Raw genomic sequence first — 19,912 nt, forward strand, 5'->3', positions numbered from 1 at the left:
CACAGGTCTCAAAAATTGGAGTTAGTCAAGTTAGGGCATTACTTTTTGAAAACTTGAACCAATGTCTTTTTTCTGTCCAACTTGGGAAAGCAAAATTATATGGCTAGATTAGCTGAGCAACAGAAACAAAAGCCACAAGAACTCAGAATAATTGAACTTTGTATGGTTTTTTTTTAAACTTAGAACTGAATTGAGGATATATAATAGCAGAAAATAGAGTCTATCAAAATATATGGATAGGGTTTTAAAATAAGTCACTAAGAGTCTCTGCTCACTCACTCACTCATTCCTTTTTTTAGCATATCATACATGGATTAGCAATATATATTAACATTTCAACTAGATTAGCAGAATCCAATAAAATATAAATGTTAAAAAGACCTATGTTCAAATATCAATGACTCTAGGCCATCCAACCTGCAAATCCTATTCAGGATTGTTCATTGTTGGTATGATCATTCAAAGCCTGGCACCTTTGGGGTCATTTATATGTCTGAGTGTTCAGAAACCCATGTGGCTTTCCATTGGGAATCAATGTTAAAATTGCTAGGCAGTACAAGTGCCAGTGGGGGCTTCCTGGATTTGAGTCTATAAAGTCTCCGCAGTCTCATTCTTTTGGTCTTTCATTTGAGAAGCTGCAATGCTTCTGTTTTGTTTTCTTTGTACTAGTTGACAAAAGCACTTAAGCCTCCAGCCACATAACACTAACATCCATTTCTTCTCTCCATCTATCCTTTTGGTTCCTCTTTGTGTTTTTTATATTAAGCTTTTCTAGAAATGATGGTGCAATATAAGTTTTTTCCTTAGAATTTTGGAATTTTCAGATTTTAAAAAATTGATCTCTCTTAATGTTTTTGCTCACTTTTGTTAGCCAAAGTAGCTAACAAAATTAAAAACAAACATTTCAAGATGCTCTGGGGATAAAAGAAAGGGAGAAAAAACAAAGGAAATTAAAGGCCACAATTTAAAAGACAGTCTGACTTTTGTGTTTTATTTGAAAAACTTTTTAGGGTTGACAGGAGATCACATCTCTAAACTTTTCTCAACCCAAAAGTTAACCATGCTAGAATGGATGTATCAAGTCTTCCGAAAATTAAAGCCATGGACACTTGATACAAAGAAGCATTACTTCACAGAGGTATGTTTACTTTAGGCTGAGTGACAGGAAATCTTTTAAAAAGACTATCTCCTGTGACAGAATGATGAGAAAAGACATTCTAATAATGGCAGTTGTGCACATTATACTTTATAAGGCATTTATATTTGATTTAAATATAAACTTATATTAGATCTGCAAGCAATCGTAAGTGGTACATTTAATGAAAGCCACAAATGAAAGCATGATATACATGCTTATGCCTCTGATTAATATATTAGGCCACCTAGTGAAGTGATTTGACATTTATTGACATTTGACGAAAGAATTTGTTCTGTTTTGTACTCATGTTTGTTATTCAGCATGTTCATGATGAAATGTGGATAAATAAATATATAATCACATAATAGTATGAAATGAAAAACTGCAGACATAATTCACCTTAATTCATTAAAAAAGTAATACATTTGCCTACATTGTTCTTTCCATGGCATCATTGTTTGCATGCCTTGTTGATCAACAATTCCTTTCCATTCCCAATTTATACATGGGGAATGTGATCTTTCTTGAGCCAGTGGCCATTGCCATCAGTGTCTCATTACAAAGTACAGCTTAGCAATTGATACCATCAATAAAATACCAAGTTACAGCATGGCTTGGAGCCAAATGTGGTCTCTTATAGCTTGGAATACTATATATCTATATAACCCAGGAGGGAGGGAAGGAGTGGGATGGATGGATGGATGGATGGACAGACAGATGGACAATTCTTCCTAAGTTTCCTTAGGATCAGAGTACAGGAGGAAGGAAGGAATAAACCTAATTAAGGAACCTAATTTGCATCCAGTTGGCCCCAAATCAGTATAAGCAGCATTCTATCTCTGAAATCCTGTTTCCTGTGATAAGCAATTTAAGAGTGAAGACATTAACTTGACTGTCCTCACCAGGTGCCAAATCTGTTCAAGCATTGTTACAGCAAAGTACAGTAAGTGCTCAGTACAGTATACAGTAAAATAAATGATATATAAATTTTATAAATAAATCAATAAAATTTCTTTCCTATTATGACAATTAACATTAGGAAAACACAATAATTCCTCACGTTACATTGATTTTTATCAAGGATGTGACTAAGAAAAGGTGCAATTCCTGTGGATAAAAATTGGAATAATAATTCAGGAACTGCACATAGACTTTCTAAAAATGGAGATATAATGGCTAATGTCAGGTTCAAGCTCAGAGACAAGACATTATCTTTCCAATGATGCAAGTCCATGCATCTTGGGTGTTGACGTATGTACAGCTTAAAGTTGTTAAAGTTGAGATTCTGCTATAGAGTAACAAGATGATACATGTCTATTCCAGCAGTTTGATTATAATATGGACAATCAATTATAATGCATATTTATCATGCAAGGCATTCATATTATAAACATATTTGAAATATATGAATGCTACAGAGAATATATTCAGTGTAAGTTACCACTTAGTCTAAACCAGGGGTATCAAACTCACATCCTCACGGTGTTGTCACATGACGTATCACAACTTTTTCCCCCTTCGCTAAACAGGGCGTGGGCACGTCCAGAGCATGACCCATCTGGCCCACAGGCCATGAGTTTGACACCCCTGGTCTAAACCATAATATAATTACTTGGCTTGGGGGTTTATTTAGTATAGTAGTTAACAGATAACAGATAATCAGAGTTGGAAGGGACCTTCTAGTCCAACCTTGCACCCAAGCAGGAGACCCTATAACATTTCTGACAAATGGCAGTCCAATCTCTTCTTGAAAGTCTCAAGTGATGACACTCCCACAACTTCTCAGGGCAAGTTGTTCCATTGGTTGATTGTTCTCACTGTCAGAAAGTTTCTCCTTATTTCCAGGTTAAATCTCTCCTTGTACAGTTTCCATCCATTATTCCTTGTCTGGCCTACAGGCGCTTTAGAAAATAGCTTGACCCCTTCCTCTCTGTGGCAGCCCCTCAGATATTGAAAGACTGCTATCATGTCTCCCCTGGTCCTTCTCTTCACTAGACTAGCCAAGCCCAGTTCCTGTAACTGTTCTTCATATGTTTTACCCTGTTTCTCCAACAATATGGCCTCCCCCAATAGGAAGTCCCAGCATGTTTTATAGGCATGAAATGAAATTAAGCCCCTCCCCCCCAAATTAAGGCCTATATTAAAACATGCAAAATGGGGGGAATGGTGGTGGGGGCTTGCCATTAGGAAGTACTTTTGTTGCACACCCGGATATGGTGCTGCCTGCGTTGACCCCGATATGAAGTGCCCCACCAACGCCAAGGTCAACATCCAAGCCATTGCCGCCCGCCCGAAGATGCAAGGGGGGGGAAAATTAAGTCACCCTCAAAAAGACGGCCTAGCCATTTTTTCGGGGCTCAAAAAAAAAAGACCCGGCCTTATTATATAAGAAACATGGTAGTCTCCAGTCCCCTAATCATCCTGGTTGCTCTTCTCTGTACTTTTTCTAGAGTCTCAACATCTTTTTTGTAATGTGGTGAACAAAACTGGATGCAGTACTCTAGGTGTGGTCTTTCTAAGGCTTTATAGAGTGGTATTAGTACCTCCCTTGATGTTGATTGTATCCCTCTGTTAATACAACTTAGGATTGCATTAGCTTTTTTTTGGCGGCGGCTGCACACTGCTGGCTCATATTTAGCTGGTTGTCCACTAAGACACCAAGATCCCTCTCAGAGTCTATATGTGTACTGTTGGTTTTTTTGCCTAAGTGTAGGACTTTACTTTTCTCTACATTGAATTTCATTTTGTTAGATATGACCCAGTGTTCTAGTCCAGCAGTCGCCAACTGGTGAGCCATGAGAAAATTTGGGTGGGCTGCAGAGAAATCGCACCCCTCAAAGCAATTAATCCAGGCTGCACAGAAACACAAGGCTGCACAGCCCAATGGCCCACGAGAACGCTCCCTGCCCACGCCTTACCCGGCAAACTTGCCTGCTAAATTACTATTTTTCCTTTTTCCGACCATTATCTGTTCTGCTGTGCTGGGAGATTTGTATTAGGTAGGAAGCAGGAAATGGTTGGATTTCTTGCTTCCAAGCTAGTCTTTAGATCTTCTGCTCTGCTTTTAAGCACAGCCGAACCTCCCTTAGGACTGAAGGTTATTCAGTGCAGAAGATGGCAGATATTCTATAGATCAGGGCTTGCCAACCTTTTGGACCTCAGGGACCACCAAACTCATACTTTTAATACGAATTTACTAATACGAATTTTTTTAAAAAAAGATGATATATTTAATATAATTTTTTTTATTTTTTATATTAAATATAAATTTTATATATATATACATATAAATACACACACACACACACATATATAATTATAACAAAGTCATAAATGCTTAATCATAATTGTGGGGCAGAGCAAAGGGAGAAAGAGGGGCCTGAAGGCTGGGAAGATCTGGATGGGGAGGAACTGGCTCCCTGTCAAACAGAAGGAAAGCAGAGCCCCCACAATCTGGTCTCCTGTCATTTCATATCTCCCCCAAGTCAGAGGAAACCTATCTCTCCTTTGCCAGGTGTGGCTGCCTGGAGTTGAGGGAGGGAAGGAGGGCTGGGCTGGAAGTGCCGAGGAAGATGGGCTCCTAATAATCAGGCAACAGCCCCCCTTCGGCCTCCACATAAGAAGATTCCCCCCCCCCAGGCTAACCTCCAGGGTTCTCCCGCTGCTTCCAAGCAGAGAAGGGTTCCTCCCTATGTGGAGGCCAAAGAGGAGGGTATCGAGCCCCAAAAAGCTCTCACCTACACAAACAGGCTGGTTATTAGGAGCCCGTCTTCCTTAGTATTCTTTTGGTCTGGGCATTTGGTCTCCCCCCCTTCCTACCCTTCCCTCTGCTCCCTTCCCCACATTCAATCCTACTTCAGGACAGAGGAGAGAGGGCTGGAAATGTATTTCCAACACACATTTCTCCGGCGCTCACCCACAATTCTTCACGTTCCTTCAGGCCTGGCTTACTGAGGAGGGAGAGCAGCCCTGACGTCTCTGCTGCCCCCCATGGCCCCATCCATCGCTGCCTGAGGAAGGCACAGGAAAAGAAAGCGAGCAGAAACATAGCGCCGAGAGGGAAGAGAAAACTGATGCCGCTGATGCTGCCCCATTCTGGACCTCTGAACTGAGTGCAGACTTGCCCCCTCCACCCCTTCCCACCACTACCAGCCAGTACTTTTCTTGTCTAACTCCCTGCTCAAGCAGGAGTCTCTTCTTAAAGACCTTCCTAATAACAGAGGGGAAAGATAGAGGCAGAGAATAGGAAAATTGATCTTAAATAAATGTTTGTGTCTGAACAGAACACATTTCGCTCACTGTTACCACACACTTACTTCTGACAGCTTCTCTTTTGAAAACTGCTATTTCAATACCCAGATCCAGTCATGGTCTTAATTTTAACATGAGTTCAATTCATGGTTTTGTCTTCAGAATGATCTGGTGCTAAGCAAGGGATTTTTTAAAAAAGGAAATCTGTTTTGTTAGCATAGGAAATTAGGCAGTACTCTCGAAGACAGGAAGAGAAGAAAAAGGAAATCAGCTTCCTTATTGGGTGTTTTTGGTTCAAGACTGGGGTTTGTTCTTAATTAATTGCATGAACACTTAAATCCCAAGCCTGAGGGTTTCCCCCATGAGTATTAGCTGGATTAAGGAGGAAGTAGATTGTAATCGCTTTAGTGTCAGTAGAGTTTTATATTTAGGGAAGAAAAAAAAATCAACTGTTGATTTGGCTTTCCTATATTATGCTAGAAAGGATTTCATTTAATTTCTATTAGCATCAGTGTGAGAGTTTGACTTTTGTATTTTGGTGGTATATGAAATTTAACATATCTATATGTAAATCTATATAATCAATATGTATCTGTATATCTGTATATTTTATTTGTAGGTATATTGGGGAAGAGTTATGTTGAGATTTTTATCCTTTAATAGTACAGTAAATTGTGAAGTCCCTGGAATTCTAGGAGGAATTAATAAATAAATAAATTTTGAAATAAAATCTAGAATGAGAAAATCATATATTATTCCTTAACATAATGTTATTTTTCACTCAAGTTCTTGGATTGCATTTTATAAGAATGTTAAAAGTGATTATTTGAGTAGTATAATGATTTAACTGCATTTATTTTTTCATTTATCCAGGAGCAGCTCAATTTCAACATTTTAAAACATACTGAACAACCTGTGTCCCATTAGATCATCTTTTTCAGACATATTTTATTTCAGCTTCTTCATTGAATTTCCTTGTGGGAAGCTGGCAGGGAGCAGCTTTCCCACAACCTCCCATCGCCTCCCTGGCACTTCTGCTGCTCACTGTCCCAAAGAACAGTTATCCCCTGAAGAAGGAGTTCATAAATAAATGTCCACATCATTGCTTCTGCTGGGTGAAATTCATGCTTGCCCGAGAAGAAGCTCTTCTTATCAATATGCTGATAAAAGGATCTGTCCTACAATTTTAAGAAAACAATAGGCACTGTGCAGTTTTCCCTCAAGGATAGGGATACGGGCTTCAGAATGTGTGGAGGTTCCAATGTGTCATAAAGGTGAAAAGTTCTACTCCCCTGGAAACAGTCCTGCTTCCCTCTTGGGGCCTAATAGAATCCATTCAAGCAGCATTGCAACGATGCCTGAACAGCCAGTGTCACAACCTCTGCTCAAAGGTATCCTAGTAGCTCTTTATTTAGGGTGGCATTAGTACATAGCCATGCAATACATTACAATTCTGCTGATTTCAGTTCCAAGTGATGTTGTGAGAGATCCATTTGCATGAGGAATTCACAGATTGCTTTCTCTAACAATTTTACATTCCTTACACTTGCATCTGGTCAGAGATGTAAATCCATCATATCATCCTTGCAGATTGTTTAGAAGGTTGGTAAGAAAACGGGCTGAACTCTAATTTACAATGCAAAAAGGAAAGGATACTCTGAAAAGAATGAGAGAAAAATTGCTTTACTTACTGTTTATGAGAAGGAACAGAAGCTAAGATTATATAATCAGTATATGTTCAGGGCAGCCTTCCCCATCTTAGTACTCTTCAAATATGTTCAACTCCTTTCACCCCATTCATTGACATCCAACTTCAGATTCACACCTACCACAGAAAATTCACATTTAAGTGGAAATGTTCAGTGTCTGGCAGCTTGAAGTCTGCACTAATCTTGTACTGGGGGTGGTATTCCACATATTGATGGCACCAATGCGATCCTACCTCTGGAGGTAAGAGTTTCAGGATTCTTGACAGGTAAAATGTATTTTAGAAAATCTATTCAGAAGCACCTATTTTGCTTCTTTAAACCTTTCAAATTTAAAAAGTGACAGTTTGGGGTTCTGCCAATTCTTGGGATGACAAAAATGGCGCTATAGGATGCACACTTTGCATCCTTTATTTAAAAGGAGTTTAGCAGTCCCATCCTCATAAATGAGACAAGAATTGCACAGTACTTTGATCATGTAATTCTTTTGCTATATGTATGGTTGGATACCTTTTGACCTGAAAAACACCAAATTTACAGAAGTAGATTTGGAGATAATGATCTAACAAGAGCAAATTTATAAGAAGGCCAAACAATGGATGCTGGCTTTATTGAAAGAGAAATACCCATTTTTAATTAGGAACAAAAATATAACATGAAACAAGGAAACTGGTATTAAAGAGTAAATTAAGCAAATTGAATTGGATGTTTTATGAATAACTGGATGTGGGTGGTTCTGAATTGGCTATATTAAAAGATAATTATATGATGTGATTATTCAGGATATGAAACCATACAAAAGAATAGATGGCTAAAATTACACAGCAAGATATATGTTCAACTACAACCCAATAAATGAATTACATATGTACATAATACACACACACACACACAGCATGTATGTGTGTGTATAAAACAACTGAAACATATATTCTATAGCTGTATATTACCCAATGACAACATTAGACATTTAAATCATAGTGTACATTATTTTCATTTCATGGACCACATCTGCTTTGAATTAAGTTAATATTCTGCTTTTATTTCTCTATTTTGTTTTTAAGTGATGCAAAGTAATGTTTTCATTGTTGCCTTGTTTCTTTTTATAGAGGTTTACCTATCTGTCTGTGTGTCTATCTGCAATTTCCAATAGTGCATGACATGACTCTTGGAAAGCTTTTTTCTTAATACTTCTTTCAATATTTAAGGTGTTATTTTTATAACCATGTCACTGATACTTAAAAATGTATAAAAATCAAAATAACTTCCTCCAAGGAGGATTCTATCTATATGAAGAGAAGTATCTCCCTATATTATATAGTTGAAAACATGCCCCAAACTTCTTATTATGATTCAAGAAAACTTATCTTTAAATATATCTCTTGTGCAAAGTTTGTAAGATACTCTGGAACCATCTTGGAGACAATCTGTTAATTTGTTGATTTTTTTTTTTTTTTTGGCCAGATAATCGATGCAACATGACAGATACCATGCAGCGAATTTCCCTTTCCAGGGTGAGGCATGAATTTGTGTGAAGTTTTTCCCCACAAATCCAATCCAATCCTTTCCTTTCCTCCCCTCTCTTCTTCTCTCCTCTCCTCCTCTCCCCTCCCCACTTTCTTTCCTTTTCTTTTCCAATCTCCTACCCTGCTCAAAGCATATTAAAGATAAACTCTATTTAAGATAAAGTTGCCAGGTGAATTCAATGGCTAGATTTTCTATTCAGCAGAAAGCTAAAAAGTTAGTTTAATTAAAAAAAAACTTCCTTCTCAAATTCAGTTCTACTAGATTTCATCATGACAATACACTTATTTGTATTGTATCCCATTACTAGTTTGACAATGTCTCAATTTTATGTTATCCAATGGGACTTACTAAGAAGCTGATATTTCATTTTGGTAATTTCATAGCTAAAACAAGGATTTTATTTATTCTCTCTCTCCCCCCACCCCCGCCCCAGTGCTCTCAGATATGGTTGACAAAAGGCTGTTCAAAATAGAAGTAATTAATGGAATGCATTAAAAGAAGAATCACTTGTTTCTAAACAGTATTTGGGCAGAAGCAATTATTGCTTCCTTTGTTTTAATATTTAAGAAAACTAAGGTTTTTTGGAATATTTTCTTATATTCTACCTCTACTTCAAATCATCACTGACCTTAATTCCATTAATCTGGATTCTACATTGATCTTACACTTAAATATTATAATGCAGGTGACTTGTTTAGGTTTAGATTGCGTGTTTTTTTTGTATACATACATAATTGTAAACAGTATATCAACTCCTACCACTTACCTAGTTAGAAAAACACGTGTGTTAACAGTATTTCTCCATTCTACTGTTTTACTAGGCAATCTAATTACATAAGCCTTAATACATTGATTATATTATATTTTTCCATCTCTTTCCCACTTTAGCCACCAATGAAAAAGAGCATGTACAATACTTTGTATATGATGGATTATAAACCATATGAAGAGTTCCAGAGTGAGCTACCTATGATGGATCTCTCAAAAGTATGCAATATTTTTATTAATTAATTACTCCTTGATGTTTTGTCCTTAATTATTTTTTTGGAGCTAACATTAGTTATATAATTAACAGTGATGCTTGATTTTGGCTTTCAGACATCAAATATAAATTTCTTATTTCAAAGCTGTCCAATTTTCTTCATTTCTCCTGTTTACCCTCAAAACAGAGATTCTGTCAATTTTTGAAAACTTCCATATGTTTGGAAAAAGATAAAACACATCTCCCAAAGTACCTGAATTTCTGCTTGCAAATGTTCAGCTGGTTGAGGTGAACTTGCAAATCAGGTGATGATAGTGAGAGGCAAAAGGAGAATATATGAAAGATGCATTGTGACATTGTGGTGCAAACTCTCCTCCTCTCTGTATTTGTGTCATAATATCATGTGAATCATTTCAGGGATGGTTATACTATACTTACTATACTTACATTATAGTATAATACACTTTCCAACATTTTGACGAAGCTCTGTTTGTTCCAGGTATGCCTGGCTCATTTGTTTTTTTGGCCAAGACTAGTTCTTTTGGGGGGGTTTTCAGGTCCATAGTACTATTAGTAACCAAATCCCTTATTTGAAGGCAACTTCTTTCTTTCATTCTTTGTCAATATCCAGATTTTACAGATATTCATTTTCTCCAGAAAAAACATTGTGTTAAAGATAATAAAAGACATTTTTCAGTGTGTTTGCCTATACTCCAGCTGACTATTGTTCTGCAAATTTTAATTGCCACTACAGAAAATTTAGCTCAATTATATGTCTAGAAGAGCAGATAGAGCTGGAAGGTTAAATGCATCATCAGTTTAGAGTCCATGCATTGCCACAAGAGGTCCAAGTCCAGACCCCCTTGAATTCCATTGGCCCTTCTAGCACCAATTTAGTGCTAACTGTTAGTTGACCAGATTCTTTTATGTAGGCTTGAGCAATAAATCTTTCTGAACTGAACTCATGCTATGATCCTGATCCTTGGCAATTGGCAATATGTGATGAATGATTTCATGTTGGATGTGAAAAAATTCACGACAAGCTTTCATTTTGACTATAGAATATGGCAGCAGGGAGGAAATGTGCTTATAATAGTGATAAAAGAGCAGCATGTCTGTGGTAGTTTCAATGGCTCCTGTGCATCAGGAACAAGTTATTTGATACATGGGGATTTTAGAAATCTCCCATTATGGGGAGAACATTAAACATAGCTATGAAAAAGGGCAGGATAATGTTTGTTGAGCGGGAGAATTTAGGGATGCTAGATATCTTCCTGATTTCCACGCATTGTGTGATTTCTGATGTGCACTGAAATGTGGCTGAGCTCTTCTGGTTTTTAGTATCTATACTCCATTAAAGAAATAATGGTTGTTTTAGCTTAGGCATGATCCATAATTCTATGTATTCAACACTTTGAACAAAAATGCCATGCACACATCTGTTTTAGTGCTCCATTCCGGCCCATCCAAGTTTACTTATTTTTGATACATAAAACTCAATATACTTACATTTCTTCTTTAATCTTTTCCATTTCTTAAACTGGTCCACACTTCTTTCCTATTTTACATGTCCTTGTAAAATAAGGAATTCCTCTTTCAGTATAGCACCAGCTGTGACCTAGTTTACTTGCAGTCAGCTCTTTAATATTAATTTAGGATAGTTTGGTGTCTTTTGTATAACTAGAGCATATTATCTCTTTGGAAAGTCCTCATAATTTCACTGTTGCCTTCTTCTAAATTTGATGTTAGAAAAACCTCCTGCTAACTAGGTTTGTTTTCCTCCTGCCTATAGAACCTCATCAGGCCTTGCTGTGGATATCCTTAGGTTTACTTGGCAAGAGCAACCAGCCTATTAGGAGCTCACATTCTGACAAGCATTACTTCTAGAATTATTGGATCTCCTGAGCTTTCCTGCCATTTCAAGATCATGATGTGGCAGGAAGGGAAATATGGTAGAGGAAAGAAAAATGGAAAGATATCATTATATAATTAAGTTTCCAGAAGGTAGACGTTACAGCTGTTTTGTACCATTTTGTGAGGTTTTTATTATGCTGTGAATATTGGATTTTTTTCTACATCTACATAATTATAATTTTCTCAATCATTAATTATGATACACTTTTAGATGCTTTTTAAAACAAATGTTTTAAAGTAACATAGAACTATATATCATGTAGTCAATAATCTTAGGGGAATTACTTCACTTATTTGAAATATATCTAGTGACTTTTGAATTATGTAATGAAAGAATTATCTTTTTAAAATAATACCTAAAATACCCAGGCTTTCTTCTTTGTTGCAATCTTTTTAGTACAAATGTTTTTAATACAACTCTGATGAATTTAATTGATTTTGTTTCCATCGCTATAGCTGTGGAATATTTATGTTCGGTAACGGTTTTCTCTAACTCAGTATCCTTCATATATTAACAATAGCAATAGCACTTAGACTTATATACCACTTCATGGTGCTTTACAACCCTCTCTAAGTGATTTGCAGAGTCAGCATATTGCCCCCAACAATCTGGGTCCTCATTTTACCGACCTCAGAAGAAGGGAAGGCTGAGTCAACCTTGAACCATATTATATGTTGGATTGTTTATTGCTTTCATTAAATTTGTTATGACCATCCACTTTGTTAGACATCTGGCAGATTACAAAATACAATCCATGCATAATCAGTTAAAAATATAAACAAAACAAGAAAGCTGAGAATAAAAACAACTACAATAATAAAAACACAACAGCCCCTTAGACCAATATACATTAACCTCAAGCCTGGGGATGAAGCAAGATTTTAAGGGTCTTCCAAGGAAAAGGGATACTATCCATATTTCTGAGGGGATGCTTTTTCAATCTTTGGGGGCTGCAATAGAAAAGGCACATTTCCTTGGTCCTCCAAAATTGCAATATTTAATAGAAGGGATTTGGAACACGCTCTGTCCCAATGTATCAGGTAGGCAGAAATCATTGGAGATAGGAACTCTCATGCTAGCATAAAACTGATAGTTCAGTTAAGTTCAAAGTTTATTTCCATCAAAGGCCAAAAAAAAAAAAAAAACCATGTTAAAAAAGATAAATCAGAATATTATTATCACTATTGTTACCAGCATAAACTATTTTTTTATCTTAAATGCTTTACATCAGTAACATAAAAGTCAGATTCATAGACAAAAGAAGGCAAAAATAAAATAAAATAAAATATATACACAGGTTATAATTCAGTCTTATTAAAGGGTTAGTTATGGTTTTGTCATGTTGAGGGAAATGGAGGTAAGTCAATTTGGTTTTTGTTGTTTTTTGCTGTTAGCACAATAGAATTTCAATGTCCAGGAAAGTAGAATCCATTGTGATCTGGGAAAAGAATTTGTATGTAAAAGGTTTCAGGATTACCTACAGAAATTGAGCAGATAAAGGAGAGGGAGGAAATGTACCCTAGCACGTAAAAGATATAAAAAGATCAGTTCAACATTGTAACATCTGATAATATCATTTGAAAGATGTCAAATTAGGGAAGGCTGCCCTATCATATTGTTACAAGAGCCACACTTCCATTTTTAAAGGTTCCTTATTCTATAGGTTAAAAACAAAAATCTTCATCTGGTACATTGCCTTTGTAATTTGATTTTGCAGAAACTGCAACTGGAAACTCAGCTAAAAAAGAAGGAGTTTGAAAGGCTCGTTGAGAAGGAACCTATGAAATACGCTGAGGAACCCATCTGTCGAGAGGTGGAACCACCTTATCCTGTAAAAATAGATGAGAGTTTATCAAGCAACCAAGAAGCTCCTCTAGCTTTCCTGCAAGTAGAGAGAGATCAAGAAAAATACCACCTTCCTTCAGAGCCAACTGCATTCCAGAAAAGGGAGGCAGAGAGCGTAATTCCTCAAAGAGACACATTTGCTATGCCAGGTAAAAAGGGCCCATCCTTCACCACAAGAGTATGTGGTGAAGTATGTAGTATTATAAATATCAAATTAGATGATGTGGTTTTGATCAATTTACATTCAAGTAAAATTGAGAAGTTAAGTACTTCATTGATTGCTCCAGTTTAGCCTGCAGGCATTACTAATAATCCTTGACTTACAAACCATTCACTTAGTAATCCTTCAAAGTTATTATGGCACTGAAAAAGTGACTTATGACTGTTTTTCACACATATGACCATTACAGTAGCCCCACAGGCATGTGATCAAAATTCAGATGCTTGGCAACTGGCATGTATTTACGACAGTTGTGGTGTGCTGGAGCCATGTGATCACCTGTTGTGACATGGCAAGCAAAGCCAGGTGAAGAGAGGCCAGATTCATTTAGCAACCTTGTTCTTTAAAAACGGTAGTAAGAAAAATCGTGAAATGGGGCAAAACTCACTAAATAACTGTCTTGCTTAATAATAGAAATGTTGGCTGTAAGATGAGGACTACCTGTGTGCATGTGAATATGTTAAACATTCATACAGAGTTTTTGTATAAACTGTTAGAACGATAACCTTCCATATAATTGTTCATGTGGAACGCTATTTTTCAGTGAATTGAAAAGCATTTTGTGAGACCATTGTTATTTCTGGTGGCTGAGGCAACCTCTATTCCACACAATGTGGGAATTAGGATTTTGTTAAATGTTACTGATTCCTTTAAATATGGGTAACTTTGGGCCTCTCAACTTGCACTTTTTAAAGGCTGGGTAACTTTTCTGTTTTCTGCCTTCAAGAAAAGGGTTTTTGGGACATTCTCTATTTTTCTCAAATTTTATTTTTCTTCAGAACGTTTCTCTGACAGCTTTATCCATTAAATGAAGTTATCTTTGGGAATGCTGCCAGAGTCTAATATATTGGCCAGATTGATTAGCTTCAGGATATTAATGTTTCTTATTAGTTTTCAGCCAGAGAATTTTAAAAAAGGTAGCCCTGCTATGCAATCTCTTGAATTCCATTAAACCTGAGCAATGTTTTTTCTGAGCTTATTGTGCAAGTTACTGGTTTAACTTACCGTATTTGCCGGCGTATAAGACGACTGGGCGTATAAGACGACCCCCCAACATTTCCACTCAAAATATAGAGTTTGTTATATACTCGCCGTATAAGACTACCCCCTCTTCCGCACACCTTCCACATACCAAATAAAAGGTAAAAGAACATCAGATTTGATTTCAACATGTTAATTTATATTCAAATGCTTATGACATGCAGGAAAACTCACAAGGCTGTGAAAGTATGCCAAATAATAGAACATAAGTAATTTTCCGATTCAGAGCAGGTTATAGTTCATAGTTTTATAAAATGTGTGTGTGTGTGCCTAAATTTCAAATTACCCATTTACCATGACTTGTCATGGACAGGCAACTTTATTAAAAGAATTCTATTTCAGCTAAGCCGGAAAGACACAAATATGGCCTGCAGAAGCATAATTTTCACTCTATTAATTGTGGCAATGTTGCATTTTAAACTAGCCATGATTAATTATATCCAAATTTTCACACCCACACTCCCCTTCCTTTAGCTTTCTGAAAACCCCACATTTGCAGATCCCATTTTAGCAATGCATCTAAGATTTGACTTGCCAGCCACTATCATTCAATTATGCTTGCTAAAATATGAACTGAAATATGAACTGAAATATGAACTACCCTGCAAAGCTGCCCATAATGAAGATAAGTTGATCTTGATGTCAATCCTCCTCAGCCTTTCACTTGTCTTTTACTTGATACCGCTGCCAAACCTGCTTTTCCATCGATACCAGAGTAAAAAGGTGACATTGCTCCCCGCAGCAAGAGAAGACAATGTGGGATGTGAGAAAGAGGAGAAATCGCAGTGAAATTAAGGAAATTAGGCGTTTGTGTTTTTTTCCTTTCCTCTTCGGGACTGGATCTAGAAAGTTGTCATTTTAACATGATCGCTCCCCTTCTTCTCTTCCCACCCCCAACCTCTGTTTCGTCTTTAAAGAGAAAAAGACACCCATTCTGCTTTATTGTATCTGACATAGTGGGCTTTGGTTCAGAAGCTGATGTCACTCAACAGGCAAGTCCTTTCGGAAAACGCCAGGCCCTGCCTGGTCTTACCCAACGCTGCTTGCCAGGGATCTGGCAGGAAAGAAGGAGTTCCAGATCCTTTTTCTTTCTAGCCTCTCCACCTGCCTTTCCCGAGTCCATCCAAGGACGCGCCTGAAAACCAGGTTGATTCTGGGTAACGTCTAAGCCCCAGAGGCGGAGTCCAATCAGTCCCTTCGCCCAGCTCCACAAAAGGTGAAATCGCCAGCGAAGCAAAACAAACGGAAGGAAGAAACCGAGCAAGCCGGGTCAAGAGCTGCGCTACCTCTAGCTGAGCCTTAGCGGTAGTAGGGACCCACATCCCACCTCTGCCCCACCTCAGCGAGAGGGAGCCGGCCGGATTGCGGGGCGTAATCCCTCCCTGGCAGAGCTACGGGTAACCCGACGCTCAAGGCTACAACTGAATGCAAAGTCCCCGCTCTGAGATCTGCAGCTAATTTACGAGGAACCCTTTGCAATTCGCCAGCGCCTGCTATGACCTCAAGGAGAGGGAGAAGCGAGCCTCCTCACCAACAAGGCGAAGAATATACCCGTATTTGCCGGCGTATAAGACGACCCCCCCACTTGGAGGCATGTTTTTCAGGGCAAAAAAGTCGTCTTATACGCCGGCAAATACGGTAGCTACTAGTGTTCTAGCTTCAGAAAATCTTCAAATTTTCATATTTCATCTTCTATGAAATATGTTAAAATACAAATCAACACTATTATAGAAAAAGCGAAACACTGTGCAAATAAAACCAAAACAATTATCACTAAGGATTTTCATGGAAAAAAAAATCCAAAAATGGAAGTCTTCACAAATATTAAAGCTGCAATAATGTATTTCTCCAAGTTATATTCATATTTTAACTGTTACAACTTTTTTGTACTGTTGAAATACAATTACTGCTTCTATTTTCACTAAAATTTATTTTATTGAATTTGTTGTTTTTCTTAGTTAACTCTGATACCTGAATTTTCTCTCCACATATGAATGTCATTCAGTACAATGAATGGCCTGAATCAAAGGGATTTCCAAGAATTAAGTACTATTCTGCTGAAGGCAGCTGGGAACTAAAGAAGTTCATGGACTCCAGGACTGGCTAAGTTGGGCTGGTTTTTCTGTTCCTTATTCTCAAATGGCAGAATGTAGGTTGTTCCAAAATCCTACTCCAAAAAGCACAGAAAAAGTGATGAATTAAATACAAGATATTAACAAGCAAGCAAAGGAGGGGAACTCTTTAAAGTTATGGGGGAAAGGGTGTAAAAGCCCATCTGCACTGAACCAATGGAAAAAGAAATCATCCTAAACATGATTAACATTTTAATAAGCTATTATACATACTGTTCAAATATTATTATGAAAAATAATTAGTAAGCCATTCTCCAAATGTATTTGGTTCCACAGTGATCTTTTGGATGAAAAAAAAAGTTACAATGTGGGATTTTCTTTTTCCCTGGAAACATAGGTACTCCTTGTATTAAGCAAGAATTGGGGCAGAACTGGAACAACTATCAACAATTTATGTTAGAAATGCGTCGAGCTAATCAAACACAACTTAAGGAAATTAAGAAATCACATTTGGGATCTTCTGTTTTTCAGGCAGGTTAGTTAAATTTTGTCAAATACATGTAGTTGCTAAGATATAAATAATTATGAAAATATTCCAATAATTATGGAAATATCCACTTTTCCCACAGAAGCTAAAAAACACAATAACTGAAAATGTTTGTTTCATATCTGCTCTTTTAACAGATTTTGCCATCAGTACTGATGCTAGTACTTACCAAAGAGATTATAAACATTGGTCCAGTGTCCGTAGTGGCTTTTATCAAGCAAATCGGAATTTCTCCAACTTTTTTTTCAATGATGGCTACTATAATGAGTAAGCATTTTTGTCTGGATTTTGATAGTAAAAAGAGGCTAAAGAAAAAAGGGCAGTGCTTTGGATTAGTAACATTTACATTCCTGGCCACAGCATCTGTCTAATTCAAAGAATTCTCAACCCACATTTTTGAGGTGAACCTGTTAAGCAGTAATCAAAATTATCACTATATATAGAGGTCACACCAGAGGTGGTATTCAGCAGGTTCTGACCAGTTCTGGAGAACTAGTAGCGGAAATTTTGAGTAGTTCAGAGAACTGGCAAATACTACCTCTGACTGGAGATTTTATAGTATCCTTCCCCTGCCATGCCCACTAAGCCACACCCACAGAACAGGTAGTAAAAAAATTTGAATCCCACCACTGGGTCACACCACACCCTATGTTCCTTCTGAATGTATGATACCAAAAAGCCTTTGTTTCTTTTTATTTATTGGATTTATTTCAATTTTGTAATAGTATCTGAGAGATAGAAGAATAATATCTTAAAATAGATGAAATAATAGACGAAGAAGTATTGTGTATGTTCATGCCTTAAATTACCAATAAAGTTTTAAAAGTGACATTGCATATTTATATTTAATCAGTAAATAAATGATACAGTCCTGAACCATTATTAAAACTGCTCCTACCCACCAAAAGGCAGCACAAATTATGTACATCAGTTGTAGCAGTAAATTGCATCTTTGGCAGGTCTTTAGAGAAGGGAATTTCACCAAAAACCACCAGCTGAAAAGAAGTATCAACAGTTCTTTGATGTGCCTATATAGCTAGAAAAATAAGACTATATCCAAAAAAAATGTTTTTTAATCATTCAATTTGTCAACATTCAATTTGTCTTCCTGTCAGGAACCCGTGGACATCAGAATATATGGATAACTACAACATCTTCTTAAAGAAATTAAACCGGAAAACTCAAAATCCGGTGTCAACTTTCTGCTCTACAGTCAGGCCCATACCCTCTCTTTCCCCTGAAATATCCACACAGACTCCAATAGCAGTGAATACAGCACTTTAAAAAGGTGCACAAAGTTCTATTTGACAGCTGCAGTCATTATGGTACGAATTAAGTTTAAACATATCATGTAAAATATTTCATTAATTCCTTGTTCAAAATAGTTATAAGTGAAAGGACCAGTTTTTCAGCCAACCATTACACCCTCAACTATGAGGTCCATAAGTAATTATAAAATGCATGAAAAACTTTTATTTCCTATATAGAACTTTTATTCTTTTCAAACAAATATTTCAGAATATGAGCATGCTAAAATATCTTGTATATTTTTGATTGCAGCTCCACAAGCAATGTAGGACACTTGCTACTGAAAGTTTGGCATGGTTCAGGATAACTTGAAGAATGTTTGTAAACCAAAGGCAACTGTTTATATTTCAATTATTTATACATTTATGTTGTTATAACTTGTTTTTGATAATATATTTATTTAAAAAAAAACCAAGGGCACTGATTCGAACTATGGAAATATGGAAATTGACAGTGCTACTGTGCTGTAAACTTCTCTTAGGATCAGTAATCCACAGATAATTTTTCAGGTTATGCCTTTTAAATAAACAGTAGACAAACCATAAATAAGCCATAATGTGTTTATTTATAAGAGAGCTGATCCCTAGTGGCTAGTTTTGTTTTAAATTGTTGTAATCAAGGTGTCTGTCATAAGTATAAGTGGCTACACCTTTGGGGATCTGTACTTTCCTAACATTACACCTAAGTTGCGGGATGAGTGTTCCAGTTTGTTTAGGTTGTCCCAAAGATGTTTTTCAAAAGGTAACTGGACTTTCTTTTTTTCCTTGAAGATATTTCACTTCTCATCCAAGCTTCTTCAGTTCTGACTGAATGGTGTGTGTGTGTGCATGTGTGTGTGTGTATGCTTCCACTCCCACCATTCAGTCAGGACTGATGAAGCTTCTTGGATGAGAAGCAAAACATCTTTGAAGAAAATCCAGTTGTCTTTTGAAAACCACCTTTGGGACAATCATGACCTGGATGAGTGAGAATCTTCCTAGATAGTTGGTTCAGGAATCTAAGCTACCACTTCCTATCCTTCAAAAGAGAGCTTAATTTCAGAATCTGAATAGTGAAGAATACAAGCTTCCCCCTTTCTCTGGATTAAACAGTCAAACAGCTCAGTTTTCTCTTTTATCCATAGTTACCAGACTCAAATAGCTTTTGACTTGGTGGTGTCAGAAATCCTATGCTAGAATAACAAAGGATACTCTTAATTAAAAAAAAAATTCAGAAAAAAAGGACTTTGATAATAAAGCAGCTGCAGCAAGACATTGGAGACTTAGATCTATGTGTAAAAGTTAACATTCATTATAATACTAGCAGACAGAAACTACATTACTAAGCAAAGCAATCTTGCAAGTAACACAGACAATGCATG

General features: G+C 36.8%; 1 protein-coding gene across 1 annotated transcript; it reads left to right on the forward strand.

The window, feature by feature from the left end:
- Nucleotides 1-8,573: 8,573 nt before the first annotated feature.
- LOC113420053 (uncharacterized) lies at nt 8,574-18,563 on the forward strand. Its single transcript, XM_026679810.2, has 6 exons — nt 8,574-8,609; nt 9,511-9,609; nt 13,237-13,513; nt 17,095-17,232; nt 17,382-17,511; nt 18,360-18,563. Exons 1-6 carry the CDS (start codon nt 8,574-8,576, stop codon nt 18,526-18,528), a joined length of 849 nt encoding a protein of 282 aa, XP_026535595.2. The 3' UTR covers nt 18,529-18,563.
- The last annotated feature ends 1,349 nt before the right edge of the window (nt 18,564-19,912 follow it).

The sequence above is a fragment of the Notechis scutatus genome, chromosome Z (assembly GCF_049901735.1).
Source record: "Notechis scutatus isolate UNSWTSFEM ecotype Mainland chromosome Z, rNotScu1.2, whole genome shotgun sequence".
NCBI classification, from domain to species: domain Eukaryota; kingdom Metazoa; phylum Chordata; class Lepidosauria; order Squamata; family Elapidae; genus Notechis; species Notechis scutatus.

What these genes read in the sequence shown, in the direction of transcription:
- LOC113420053 (XM_026679810.2), top strand. Translation starts at nt 8,574, where the DNA reads ATGACAGATACCATGCAGCGAATTTCCCTTTCCAGG. An exon ending in AGCGAATTTCCCTTTCCAGG is followed by an intron (nt 8,610 to 9,510) that starts GTGAGGCATGAA and finishes TTCCCACTTTAG; the next exon opens with CCACCAATGAAAAAGAGCAT. An exon ending in CTATGATGGATCTCTCAAAA is followed by an intron (nt 9,610 to 13,236) that starts GTATGCAATATT and finishes TTGATTTTGCAG; the next exon opens with AAACTGCAACTGGAAACTCA.